Source organism: Ovis aries, chromosome 1, assembly GCF_016772045.2.
Source record: "Ovis aries strain OAR_USU_Benz2616 breed Rambouillet chromosome 1, ARS-UI_Ramb_v3.0, whole genome shotgun sequence".
NCBI lineage: Eukaryota > Metazoa > Chordata > Mammalia > Artiodactyla > Bovidae > Ovis > Ovis aries.
Window position 1 is genome coordinate 247,931,340 of NC_056054.1, and position 14,478 is coordinate 247,945,817.

The 14,478-nt window shown below is 41.3% G+C and overlaps 1 protein-coding gene across 6 annotated transcripts in view; it reads right to left on the bottom strand.

Annotated features, from left to right (window-relative positions):
- Window positions 1–7,427: 7,427 nt before the first annotated feature.
- The window catches only part of RASA2 (RAS p21 protein activator 2), a 124,674-nt gene continuing 117,623 nt past the window's right edge, over window positions 7,428–14,478 (bottom strand). For all 6 annotated transcript variants that reach the window (XM_060395193.1, XM_060395179.1, XM_027959799.3 and 3 more), the window contains 4 exons: window positions 13,714–13,922; window positions 12,904–13,007; window positions 12,371–12,560; window positions 7,428–10,503 (listed from right to left, as the gene is read on the bottom strand). In XM_060395193.1, the coding sequence (XP_060251176.1) occupies window positions 10,476–10,503; window positions 12,371–12,560; window positions 12,904–13,007; window positions 13,714–13,922 (531 nt within the window). In that variant the 3' untranslated portion in view covers window positions 7,428–10,475. The remainder of the gene's footprint in view (window positions 10,504–12,370; window positions 12,561–12,903; window positions 13,008–13,713; window positions 13,923–14,478) is intronic.

Consider the following 14,478-nt stretch of genomic DNA (forward strand, 5'->3'; position numbering starts at 1 on the left):
CTCCGGGTGCGCCTCAAGCCACATTTGCTGCCCCATCAGCCGAGGATGGGGGTGGTGAGGGCCCCTGACTGTGAGTGTGGCCTGTCTGAGAGGGCCTCTCAGGAGCTGCCCGGCTGCCACCTGCCAAGGAAGAAGAGGATGTCTTGCCTGCACCTGCTTCTGGAAGTTCTCGACAGACAGAGGTGAGGAAAGGAAAAAAGCAGTGGGGGCGGGGGCGCAAGAAAGGAGGGGTAGCCCAGACAGGCAAACGGAAAATTTCCACAACACCCAGGCCAGGACCATCTGTGTGGCCTGCGATTCAGCATGCGGGCTGTCACTGGTGGTGCTCCAAGCCGTTTCCTCCAGCCGTTAAGGTCCTTGCACATATTCGGGTGTTTTACCAGAAAGGGGGGATAAACTTCAGGAGCCACTAATTTGGGGGTCAGGTAATGTTTAATCAGAGACGCCTCCACACATGTACCAGCTTTCCAGTGAGGACACTCCCTGTGGGGGGCTGCTGGCCCACATGGGAGAAAGTACCAGAACTCTGACCAACTGCAGAACTCTTCTCCTCAGCACAGCAAGTATCCCGATTGGGTTTTCATCTGCGTAACTGCCTGCTTATTCTTTTCAAAAAATATTCACGCTGTACCAGGTCTTAGTTGTGGCATGTGGGATCTTTAATTGTGGCATGCACACTCTTAGTCGTGGCATATGGGATCCAGTTCCCCAACCAGGGATTGAACAGGGTCCCCCTCATTGGGAACGTGGAGTCTCAGCTAGTGGACCACCAAGTCCTGCCTGCTTCTTAATTAGTGATCTGAATGGTGACGTTGAAGGTTCTCAGTCAGGAGACTGAAATGCTGCCAGAAGTCTGTAGGGCAGGGTCTGTGTGTGTGGCTATCCTGTGGCTTTTTATGACAAATGACAACAAGCTGGGGTTTTTAAAACAACAGGAATTCATCCTCCCCCAGCTCTGGAGACCAGACATCTGAATCAAGGTGTGGGCAGGGCCATGCTTTCTCAGGAGGCTCCAGGGAATGTTCCTTCTTGCCTCTACCAGATTCTGGGGGCTCTGGGCATCTCTGGGCTTGTGGCGACCTCCCTTCCAACTCCATCTTCTTGTGGCTTCTCTCTTGGGCTCTCCTCTTCCGTCTCATATAAAGACACTGTCATTGGATTTGGGCCGCCCTCATCCAGGATGACCTCTTCTCAGCTTCTTCACTAAGTCTGCGATGACCCTTTGTTTCAAGTAGGGTCCTTTCATACGTTCTGGGGGACACATCTTTTGGGGCCACCATTCAACCCACTGTCTTTGTAATAAAAGAACTCTTGCATGTTGGGAGATGACTGAGGCCTGTATAACCTGGCATGGCAGCAGCCATGTAGGTGGAGCTCTGGGGAGAATGAGGACCCTGGAGACATGACAGGGTGTCAAGGCCTTGTGGGGTGAGTCGCCAGGCTACTTCCCAGCTCACCTGTGGTTTTTTCACTTTGATGGTGGCACAGTGTTGGCCTTACCACTGGCTTCTGTTTGTTTTTAAGCAGTCAGATTATCAGTCTTTCTGTGTGGCTTTCGATTTTTGACATTATTTGTAAAAACCTTCCCTATTCTGATAATATAACAATTGTTATACCTTGAGTTCTTTTAGGAGAAGGCAATGGCACCCCACACCAGTACTCTTGCCTGGAAAATCCTATGGACAGAGGAGCCTGGTAGGCTGCAGTCCACGGGGTCATGAAGAGTCAGACACAACTGAGTAACTTTACTTTTACCTTTTACTTTCATGCACTGGAGAAGGGAATGGCAATCCACTCCAGTGTTCTTGCCTGGAGAATCCCAGGGACAGGGGAGCCTGGTGGGCTGCCGTCTCTGGGGTTGCACAGAGTCGGACACGACTGAAGTGACTTAGCAGCAGCAGCAGAGTTCTTTTAAAATTCTTATGTTCTTGGTTTTTGGTTTCACATCTTTGGTCGAGCTGGAGTGTGTGTGCGTGAGTGTGTGTATGTGTGTGTGTATCACATGTGAGATAGGACTTTTTCTCCTAGACAATTACAATTTTCTCAATACCAGTCAGTGAAAGATCCTTCTTTACCCAACTATCTGAGATATTAATCTTTTACTAAAATCATGTATGTTTGGAGGTTTACGTATGATGTTTTTGTTTTGTTCGTCTGAGAATTCCATGAATCTAGATGGAGTTCAAAGACAGAATCATCTTTATTTTTGCTCATCTGAGAATCCATGTATCACAGCAATTCCAAAGCATGTCTTTTCACACTTGAGATCTTTGAACCAGGAGACATCTAATAGGTCATAGATTAATTGGTTTGACATCAGAGAAAGTTTCCTCTAGCTGCTGGTGTCCTTTCTCAGGTTCCCTTGGCTGTTCAGAATTCTCTGTGGTTCCATACAGATGTCAGGATGGTTGTTCGGTCTCTGTGAAAAATGCCATTGGAATTCTGTTAAGAATTGCATTGAAAGTATATATTCTTTTGAGTGGAATGGGCATTTTAGCACTACTGATTCTTTTTCATCCACAAACACCGGATATCATTCCATTTATTTGCATCTTCGATTTCATCAGTCTCAATATTTTCCACGTGCAGGTATTTCAAGTTCTTGGTTAAATTTATTCCGTGGTATTTTGTTCTTTTTGATGCAGTTGCAAACTGATTTTCTCTTTCGGATGGCTTATCGGTGTTTAGAAACGCAGTTGATTTTTGTGTGTTGATTTGGTAGCTTTACTGAATTCATAGATTAGTTCTAATAGTTTGTTGTTGGAATAATGCGGAAAATTGGAAACGTTAGAGTTCACTCTTTCTGTCACATCCTGGTCATCTGCAATATGGAAGACACAGTGGCTCCTAATATAACCTCTCACAGTTCCTGTCAGTTACACGGACTCCTAGGAGAGTGGTGATGTTTCTTTGTGTGAACCGCACGTGGGTAAGGCTTGGACTTTGTAGAGAAATGTTTTTCCCTATAACATGATGTTTTCTGGTGTGGTACTGACATGGGGTTTTGGAATGTTACTGACTTCCCAGTAATTTCAAACATAAAACTTGCATTAGCAAAAGAAAGTACTTTTATCTGCATGATTTGTCGATGTTTAATGTGACTACAAATTCTTTATAAGACAAATTCTTTCTCTCCCACTTTGAGGCTTATCTTTTGGGTTTTGAATTTGGTATCCCTAAGTAAAAATTTTTAGTTGTAGACGGTGCATGTTAATTCCCCCCTCCCTTTTCTGTGCGGGCTTTTCATGCTGTACATTAAAAGTCAAAGCTCCTGACCTATGTGACCAAACCCATGGCCGTGTTTAGTTACTATGATGTTTATATTTTTAAATGCGTCTGTGGACAATTTTGAGTGATTTTAGGTGTGAGTTGTAAACTTTGTATGTACGTTCATTTCATTGTTTCTAATTGTTCTAGAACTCTTTGAGAAGTCATGGGATATTGGCCTCCATCCCTTTGAATTCCCAAAGTATAACAGATTCAGCAGGACTGACAGCAGGGATCTTGGCCTCCACGGAACTGCTGAGTGGGTGATGCCTGCATTTCACAATTGGCCAGCAGAGGGCGATAAACCTGCCTCTCTTAACAGTGCAGGACCTGCCTGACCTGCCCCCAGATTTGGCTCTGTGCACAGCTGACAGGAGGGCTCCCTCGGTGGCGCTAGTGGTAAAAAACCCACCTGTCGATGCAGGAGACCTGAGAGAGGGAGTCCGCGTCTTGGGCCAGGAAGATCCCCTGGAGGAAGAAATGACAACCCACTCCAGTGTTCTTGCCTTGAGAATCCTGTGGACAGAGGAGCCTGGTGGGCTGCAGTCCATGGGGTTGCAAAGAGTCAGACATAACTGAGGTGACTTAACACAGATGACAGGACATGCCAGGGATTTGGTTTCAGGATAATTCAGAGCTGGAACCACATTTAGTGGATCTCAGTTTCTTCAGGACCTGCTGTAAGGTTATGCCATGGAGAAAAAGTGATGAAAAGTTGGGGAGAATCTTCTGTATGTGGCTGACTGCTGGGGGTCTGTCATTAGAGGACTCAACAAAGGGAGGGCTTGATGTGCACAGCTGTGTGTTTAGTTTTGTGTGCAAAGCAGATGATGTGCAGTGTCCTTTGGCTTGTGATGTTCCATTTTCCAAGCGATTTATTGAGGGACATATCCTTAGGGAGAGTTGGACCATAAAGAAAGTTGAGTGCTGAAGAATTAATGCTTTTGAATTGCGGTGCTAGAAAAGACTCTTGAGAGTCCCTTGGACTGCAAGGGATCAAACTAGTCAATCCTAAAGGAAATCAACCCTGAATATTCATTGGAAGGACTGATGTTGAAGCTCCAACACTTTGGCCACCTGATGGAAGAAGTGACTCACTGGAAAAGACCCTGATGCTGGGAAGGATGGAAGGCAAAAAAGGAAGGGGGTAGCAGAGGATGAGACGGTTAGACAGCATCACTGACTCAATGGACATGCGTTTGACCAAATTTCAGTAGAGGGAAGCGTGGTGAGCTGCAGTCCACGGGGTTGTGGAGTTGGACATGACTTAAGTGACCAACAACATTCTTTGGCTACTCTATGTCCTTTATATGGCAGCTTTGTCATAAATTAACTGACCATGTATTTGTGGGTTTATTCCTGGGCGCTCTCTTCCTCTGGCCCATGCACCTCTTGTACCATTTCTACACTGTCTTATTTCTGTAGCTTCAGAATATGAAGTCAAGGACAGTTTCCTCCAGCTGCTGGTCTCCTTTGTCAGGCTCCCCTTGGCTGTTTGGGGGTCCTCTGTGTTCCATATGAACCTCACATGATTCAACCCAATCTCCAACTGCTTCCTATGCCTGTGAGACTTCTCTCAGCCAGAGCAATCTGAAAAAGCCAAGTCCACCATGTCACTCCACTGCTCAAAACCCTCCCTCATTGCAGATCTTACCAGTCTCTCTTACCCATTTTGTTCTGGCCACACTCATCTCCTTGCCGTTTTTGAGATGGCAGGATCTTTCCCTACATTTCTGTAAGACTCCCTTTCCTCATCTTCCTCAGATCTTGGTTCAAATGTAACCTTCCTAGTGAGGTCTTGCTGGAGAATCTTAGAATTCTAAGTTTATTTTAAACTTAGAATAAACCTAAGTTTATTTTTAAAATATTTACTCATTTACTTATTTGGCTGTGCTGGGTCTTACTTTTGGCACATGGGATCTTTGATCTTCATTGTGGCGTGTGGGGTCTTTCATTGAGGGATGCAATCTTTTAGTGGGAGCAGGTGGGATCTAGTTCTCTGACCAGGGATTGAACCCATGTCCCTTGCATTGGGAAAGCAGAGTCTTAGCCACAAGACCACTAAGGAAGCCCCTAATTTTAAACTGTATCCCAGCCCTTCCAGCCCCATACACAGCTGTCTCCCTTCCCTGCTTTACTTTGCTCCATAATACTTCTCACCATCTGACACATTTTACCTCTTCATCTAATCTGCCTTCTCTCCTCAGAATGCAAGCTGCAAGGAGGCAGCGGTTGTGAAAGGAGGCAGCGGTTGTGGCTGTATTCTTACCCAACACCAACTTCTGATGTAGAGTTTAAGAGACTGGGGATCAGGATTTGGAATTCATGTTAGCCCATATTGCAGTGTTTCCAAAAGTTAAAAACACCCCATATTAACACAAATATCGCAGGCTCCATACTGCAAAGGGCCTCTGGACAAAAACTACACATTTGTATGGGTCAAGATTTTGCTGAGATTTTTCTGTAGTATGAACTACAAAAACAGGTGTTTGCACTTTCAAGTGTACAAATTTTATTGACTATGCCTTTTCAAACTATGTCTGAGCCCTCTATCGCCTCAGGGAGATTCTGACATGCCTCTTGAAGCATCCCTCAGTCTGCCCTGCACCAAGTCTGTCTAAAATGATGGGTGCTTTTTTAACAGTGCAGTGTGGCCTTCTCAGTTCTGGGTGGAGTTGAGAATATGTGTTAAATTTGGAAAACAATGTTGTCTACTCGAGACAGGACTTTTGATGAGCAAAAACCCCATGTATCTACTGGAGTTAGACCATGTCAAAAAGTAGATCAATACAAAGAAAGCACAAAAGCTTTGATAGTATGAAATAAAGACAATTTGACACAACGCAGAAAACTAAATAAATCCAAATAGGGCTTTAAGCAGGTTACACCTTCTCTGCTAATTTAATACTTAGACACAAGCTTAAAACATGGCACCAAATGGCTCACCAAACTAAGATGTCACATGGCAAAACGATAAGCCAGAGTGAGACTTTCAGCCACGAGAGTCTAAACCTCAGGTGAGGATGTGAATGAGGAATGAGACCCACGGTCTCTGGACACGGGTCAGTTTATTTCTAAAGTACATCACGTATACCCAAGGCAGGTGTTCTCTGAAGGACCACACTGGCCATTGAGCCTTAGGGTAGCAGGGAAACTCACTGGCAACTGCAACAGGAAGGGACTCTGCTTGGCCTCAGGTGGCTCTTATTTTGGAATCATGACACTTGAAAAGGGAAACCCACCAAAAATATGGTCTCCTCTATCTGAAGAACTAAGCTTGTATCGTGAATAAAACTTGCATAGAACCTTTTGATGTTTCTATTCTAAGGCCTCTTCTTTTTTTTTAAATGACAAGTCTATAGATGCCCATTATATCCAGCTGGCTGATGGTGAGTGTTGAGTTCAACTATGTCCTTACCAATTTTCCTAAGGTCTGTTCTAATACATGGGCTCGTGTGTGAGTCTGGTATTTCAATAAAAATAAGATACTTAAGAGATTCAGAACCTTATTCCTTCATCTTTACCAACTTGCAATTCCTCTCGAGTTGCAGGGGCTAGGTCTTATCAAGGTTAGTTTAGAAATAATAAACAAAGCTGCTGAAAGCATCTGCCTACAATGCGGGAGACCTGGGTTTGATCCCTGGGTTGAGAAGATCTCCTGGAGAAGGAAATGGCAACCCACTCCAGTATGCTTGCCTGGAAAATTCCATGGATGGAGGAGCCTGGTGGGCTATAGTCCATGGGGTCGCAAAGAGTAGGACACAACTGAGCGACTTCAATGACAATGATGAGGGTAGTAACGGGGAAGATCCTGGCTCCTTTCACTGGGGGCACAAGTCAGTTCTAAGCTGTGGACTCAGATGAGTGGAGTATACTCCCACACACTGGACATGCACGGCTCTTGGGAATGACGGGTCCTGCACAGCACCTGCACACGGCAGGCCCTCAAGACAAGTCTGCTGAATGAACAAACAAGGACCTCGGTCCAAACAACCAGCCCGATAAATGCCGCAGGTTTCTGCACCCTTTTCAGATGGCTTGCTCTTCTGTTATTGAGGACTCCTCACTTGCTATTCCCTTCCTAATAGGTGAGTTACGGTCATTCTAAATGAGCAGAGATTCTAACATCAGTGAGAAAGTGAGGGCACACAGAGAGTGGACAGGCTTCTTGTAATTTATTTGTTATTTCCAAGCGACAGCTACAAAAGTTTTTAATTTTTATAATACTCTTGATAAGAAAATAAAATTTAAATAAAAATACATTCTCAACAATACAACATGGCTACACGAATTCACTACATTAAGTTTTGATAACTTACATTTTCAAACTGGACACTGTAAAAACCAATATTTACTAGCAACATATTAATTTCCAAGTTAATAAAAATGGAAGCAAATAATATCAATCGAGACTGGTAATTTAACTCTAGAATGAGTTCTGTAGTTTTCACATACTGTAAGGACACCTAAAAGGCTTTGTAGCTTTTTGTCTTTACAGGATGTACCGTTAGAACAAATTAAAGGTGCTTTTACTTAAAATGACATCTGTCTTCTAAAACCTGGCATGAATGAGTCTTTCTGAAAAATGAATGAAATTAGGCTTCAGAAACAGAAACAAAAGCTACATCATTCATCACCCTTTTTTTTTTTGTACAATAAGCAAAGCCTTGTTTTAACACTTAAATCATTACCCGTGATATAATAAACATATTTCTTTGGCAAAGAAAATAGTTCAATTTGATAAATTATATTCCTGGGAGTAAAAAAAATGTTGCTATTGCCTATTATCATATTAAATGAATATTAAAAAACAAAGCTACACAAAGAACAAACAAGGACAACAAGACAAGCGACACACACCACAATTTCAAATGATGGAAATGGCTAAACTAAGAACCAAATTGGCATTTATGGCAAGAGTTTCTCCATATCATTCTTTGCTTTCTTTCTCGGGGTTTTCAGGGCTTTAGGGTAAAGTGAGCTGCCATGTATTTTTCAAGTTTGGGAAAGGGAGAGAAAGCAGATCGGGTAGTAAAAATCGAAGTACTCCTAAGTAACAGCGCAGGAATGAGGCCCTTGGAAGCAACTGAAAGTACCTCGGTTATCTGTGGGTCCCACTGACATGGTCTCTTATTTCAGAAGACTTTCAAAGAAAATTTCATTTCACATTACTTGTTTTTAGGCTGTGCCAAGGTGGTTAATTCCAGTCAAACTGGCTGTTTAAGAGTGAAGAAAAGAACTAGTAACTGAATTCTTTTCAAATTCTCAGTTACATATTCAGACAGCCTTGGTCCCTTTGAGAACACTATGATCTTTAAAAACAGTCATAACTTGGTATTATGTTACCAAGGGCTTGATATTAGAAATGTCAGAATATAAGTCAAGCAGCCACTGGAGAGCAATGAGTGGTACCTGGCAATGCTCACATGGCCTTTCCAGGCGGACATTCAGAGACTCTGAAAAGGAAATTTCAATCTGAATAAATTCAACAGTGAGAAATGGATTAAATGGTAAAATTCTTTCACACTGATAATCAGTGGAGTTTATGGAATCTACAAGCTCATAAAATTTAAAAGACTTTTTCAAACTTGTCTTTAAAATGGGCCAGGAATAACTTAATGCAGACTAGGAGTGATCCTTAAATAAAACGAACTGATTTTTACAAGACCTTTAGAGAAATACATTGCTTAGTTATAATCATTTATGGAACTTTGATTGTTTGCCAATGGTCTTTAAAAATAATTACCCAGTAACGTTATAATTTAAAAACAATTACTCACCAATAACATAATTGGCAAAGTGTATCTTGAAATATAGCTTATGCTCAGGGAAAACAAAAAAGCACTACTAGCTAGACTTACATTAATAAGTCACAGTTTTAAACAGAAATATGTAAAATACTCCAAGGTTCAAAGTACCACATTTAGAAAATGTTTTGAATTTAAAAACACATAATAAGAGTACCATGGTTTTTAATACTGATGAAGCAAAGTGTATCCCTCTTAACTTCAAGGTGGCAACTTGCTTCGATTGCTTATTTACAGTTATGATTTTTAGGATAAAGGTAAATTATTAGAGAAAAACAGGATTTAAACAGTTGCTTGCCCAGTTCCATTTGGCTAGCAGGCAATAAGGAAACAGCAGTGAAATATAAACATTTTCAAGAAAGCATTACTTCTAGACTTAAACACTGATCATTCAACTGATCATAAAGGTTAGATACCATGGAGTATCTGAAGTATAATCTGGGGTTGCCCAGATGAGTAAAGTGCGCTGAGTGACTGTCCTCGAGTAGGATCTCACCCTCACGTGGGGAGGAGGGTGTCCCGTGGTGGTGACCCTTATAATGATGGAGCAACGAGTGAGGTCGAGTGATTGTACCACCACCTGTTCCCACTGCTTACTTTCTCTTCTTTTTCAGAAGTGAAGTCCTTAGAAGTCACAACCACCTGAACTCTCAAATCAAAAATATGAGTACCTGATGTTTAAACGGTGAAAAAAAATTTAGTGGTCTGGTTTTATTTCATCTGCCATCACTCATCCCACACGTGAACAAGATGCAGACAACAGTACCTGTTCCCTGATTTCTGCTATCTGAGCTCTGTCTGCATCTCGAAATGAGTAAAAGGTCCACCGACTTTCAAGGGTGCTGTGGTAGTTTTCTAAAGTTTTTGTCACTGTCCCTAATGTAATGTGTAATGACCGATGGGTCAAAGGAGATCTTTTTTGTTTTTGTCTTTTTTTTGAAGAGGAAGGGTCTAGATGAACTAAACGGAAAGCTCTGAATAGTCATGGATTGAAATTTTCCTAGTAAAACACAATGTTGGCAGTATAGAGCAGGCACTAATGGTAGTGAAAAGTCCACAGAACACGGAGTGTTACAAGAAGAGATGGTTTCTTGCTATGGAGGAGTTCTCCTTTTGTTATAAAGCTTCTTTAGTAAGAGTCTTTCTATTAAAAAGAAGTTGCAGAAACATGGCTTTCGACACATAAGATATGAAGGGAATCCTGGGTTTTAAATTCTCTAGTGAAACATCACACCGGAATTTCCAAACAGTTGGTTTCAATTATTAAATATTAAATACAGCGTGAATGCAGGTGACAGTGAAGCCGATGTTCATTCTTAAATACTATGAACAAAATACATGATGAATTGAAAAACTCCAACTAAAATATTTTCCAGTTCTTCTGAATCAATTGGCCAAACTCTAAAATATTTTCCCGATTGGATTTTCCCTAGAAAATAATAAAAATAATTTTTCAAACATTGAAAAAAAAAATTGTAAAAAGTAACAAATTATCTCATAGCATTCAGTATCTGTAATTTTCTCTTGCCAAGTCCTATTTCACTGATTTAGCAAGCTTTCTGTGACTACCCAGTAAATGTCAGGCACTGTTTTAGAAGCTATGGACACAGAGGTGAAGAAAAATGACAAAACCCTTGGCGCTGTGGAGCCTATATTCTGGTACAGAAAAAATAAGATAAACAAATAAAATATTTAGCACAAGAAAGAACGGTAGGTTTTAAGAGAGAAAAATACAACTGGAAGGGGTATAGTGTGTGTGGGTGCGGTGGGGGGAGAATACTAGTTAGGAAGGATGCCAAGCACTGGCTAGAACCTCATATGGAAACCTGCCATGGCTCCAAGAACACTGGATTACTTTACTGTTGGAAGAGAACAAAATATACTAATGTAGAAAAGACAGTAACAGGATGCTTACAATAACCTTTTCAGTGTACTGAGCCTTCCATCTAGGCAGAACACAAATATTTATACCTGTCAAACTGATTTTCATTGTTTATAAAACACAATTAAAATGATCCATCCACATAAGTTTAAAAAAATACTTAAAATGGTTGGGGCCAAGATTCAAAGCCCCCTTATTCATCAGCTCTATGGCCTCCCTGACAGCTCAGTTGGTAAAGAATCCGCCTACAATGCGGGAGACCTGGGTTCAATCCCTACGTTGGGAAGATCCCCTAGAGAAGAGAAAGGCTACCCACTCCAGTATTTTAGCCTGGAGAATTCCACGGACTCTATAATCCATGGGGTCACAAAGAGTCAGATATGACTGAACAATTAAAAAAAAAATGACCTTGGGCAAGGCACTTCACTTCCCTGGGCCTTAGTTTCTCTAGCTGTGAAATGGGAATATAACTGTGTTGGGCTGGTGTGAGGATCGATGAGAGTGTGCACATCGTGGCAGACATTTATCTGCTGGCCCAAGAACCACCCCTTCCTATCTACCTCTGTGCAAACAGAAGCCTGATTCTAGTGCTGGTGCTGGGCAGCCCCATGGTTCAGGGGAAGCCAGGGTAACTTTAGACAAGGTTTCTTTCCTTTTGAGGAAGAAATAGCTCTTTCTGCCTCTAGACCTATTATTATAAATGTGAACTACTGCAGTCCAGCTGTGACCATAAGGGCACCCGCCTGAGGAAGACAGAAATCATCTTGTTGAAGATGGTTGAGTGGCTGGATTGTTCTTGATGACAGTGTTGAGCTGAACTAGCTAAATGTAGAAATCAGGACTTATAATTTGCGAGATTAAACACTTTCCTATTATTTAAGCCATTGGAATTTTCTGTTACTTGCTGCTAAAAAAAATCTAATTGATGGAATGTAAAGTACTTGGCATAGTGTCTAGCGGTAAGGAGGAAGGCCCTTAATAACTGCTGTTGCTGTTTCTATCAGTGTCCATCTGCCTCTGAGATGTATCCAAAGCATCAATTATAAAATACTTCTAGCACTTTCAAAGCTAATTTTTTTTTGTACTTAGGATGTATAAAGGTACTGTGACAGATGAAGAAGAGGATCAGTAAAAATCAAAACAAGAAACTACTACGTTTTCAATTCAATGATTATATTGAAATATAACACTGAAAGTGACGATAAGGTACTGTCCCAACACAATGAATGATGCTAGAACTGAAAAAGATCCCTGCAGGAGTGACTCAGGAGATTCCTGCACAAGAGAAAGGTTCTAAGTTGGTCTTGCGAGATAAAGGTAGGCAGGAGACCTGCACTTCAGGTGTGAGTAGAGGGTAGCAGAGGAAAGCTCAAACTACGTTCAAAAAAGTCTAAAGTATCTTAACAGGACTTACTTGCTCCCGTATTTCGCACTACTTGATCTTTTCTTCCTATACTTTTCATGAGGTTCATCTAGCTTCTCTATGACACTTTTTATTTGTTGAATTGTCTTGAAGGTTGTTACAGAATCCTCAATTACAAAGTTGGAATAGTCATCAGGCTCTTTCTGTGGTCCTTGATAGACTGCTATAGTTCCACAAGCCTCTACAAGAAGAAATGAAATCTCTGATCAGACAACTAAACCCATGAAGCATAATCTGTAATATAAATAAGAACTTTTCAAGAGGGGCTCAAGCTGGGAAAAGCTCCCTTGGATATGCACAGACAACCAAAATCCATACATTTTATTAATTATGATAATTACATTTATGCAAAAACAATATTTTTACTTAAAGAACTCCCTTTGGGAGTTTGTCAGCTTCCATATAGGTAACATTTTGATAAATCTATGAGTATCTTTTGACTTTACGATAATGCCAAAGCAACACTTCATGAACTGGTAATGAAGGATCATGGTTATGTAAAAGAATTTTAATTATACACTTACCTTCCATTTTTTGCAGCTTAAGTAAACTGAGGGTGAAAAGGGAATAAATTCTTTCTGTTTCTCTGTCTTCATCAATATCTATTTGGATGTCTGCAGGGACACCTCTGTGTAAAAATGAAATAAAAGACACTGGAAAAATATCATTTTGTTAACATGCTAGAGACTTCTGACGGTTTGAGACTGAAAACAGAAACACAGAATTTTGTAAAAGGAACCTTAGGAATCTAGTCTAACGTGCTAATTAAATAGAATGAGATCCTTAGGTTTGGTCATTATGCAACTATACTCAAAAGGAAGAGGATTTTAAAGTGCAATCATTTTCATTACCCATGCGTCATCATATTACTTTATAAGTCTGTAAAGCTACCATGGCTGTTCCATGCAATTACAACAAGAACGCTAGGCCCTTCTTCCTCAATACCTTGCTCAAGTTTGCACATCTATTTAAACACTGCCCTCCTTTTTTTGACTTGTGAAACCACAATTTATTGAGAACATTTTCATCACCCCAGAAGAATCTCTGTATTAAGTACTCCCCATTGTTCCCTCCCTCGAATCCCTCACAGCTGCTAATCTTCTTTGTCTCCATCAATTTACCTATGCTGGATACTTCATGTAAGTGTTATCCTAAAGTACATGGCCTTTGTGTCGGACTTCTTTTAGCATGTTTTTCTGGCTTCTTTTCAGCATGTTTTCAAGATGCATCCATGCATGTATCAGGATATCATTCCTTTTTATGGACGAATAATATTCCATTGTATGAATACAGCACATTTAAGACACTGCCTTTTTAATCAAAAAGAAACTTACGCAGTACATGGCTTGCAGCCAAGAGCATTTTCACTGGTCTCCAGACAGCAGAGCCAGCTTCCGTTTAGATACGCGGAGGGGTGGTAAGAGCTGAGTCTGTTCTGATTGCATCGGCTCACCCTGCAGAGCACATCTATCCATTCATTAGCTTCTACACAATTATTTGCCTGGACATAGAGTGGTTTCTCCGTGTGTATCACTTGGAACATCTTCACAGACAATTAAGACAAAAAGTTAGTAACAGTCTAAAAATCAAACACAGTACAAAACACAAGAAGGTACACAACAGAAATATAGTTTGCATGGCTAGGTAACTGTTGCTCAGGTATATCATAAACTGGCATGTCCCCAGGACTGTTTGAGTTACATGGTACTAAACAGTACAACAGAATATAATTTTTAGAAACTACACGAGTCCTAGGAAAGGGGCTATCATACAAATAGGAAGAAAGGGAAAGAATTTCAGACAGAGGAAAACCTATGGGTAAAGAGAGCAGTGGGAAAATAGAAACAAGGAAATCATCTTGGTTACTTGAGTGCACTGGTATCTATTGGTATGTACTGACGGGCAGCAGAGGATTAGGCTGCACAGACAGGCTGGGACTATATTCTGAAGGTCAAGCTGAGAAATTTGATAAAACTCAAGTACTGAGAGAAGTTGTTTAGTCACTCAGTTGTTTCCGACTCTTGCGACCCCATGGACTGCAGCCCGCCAGGCTCCTCTGTCCATGGGATTTCCCAGGCAAGGATACTGGAGATGGTTGC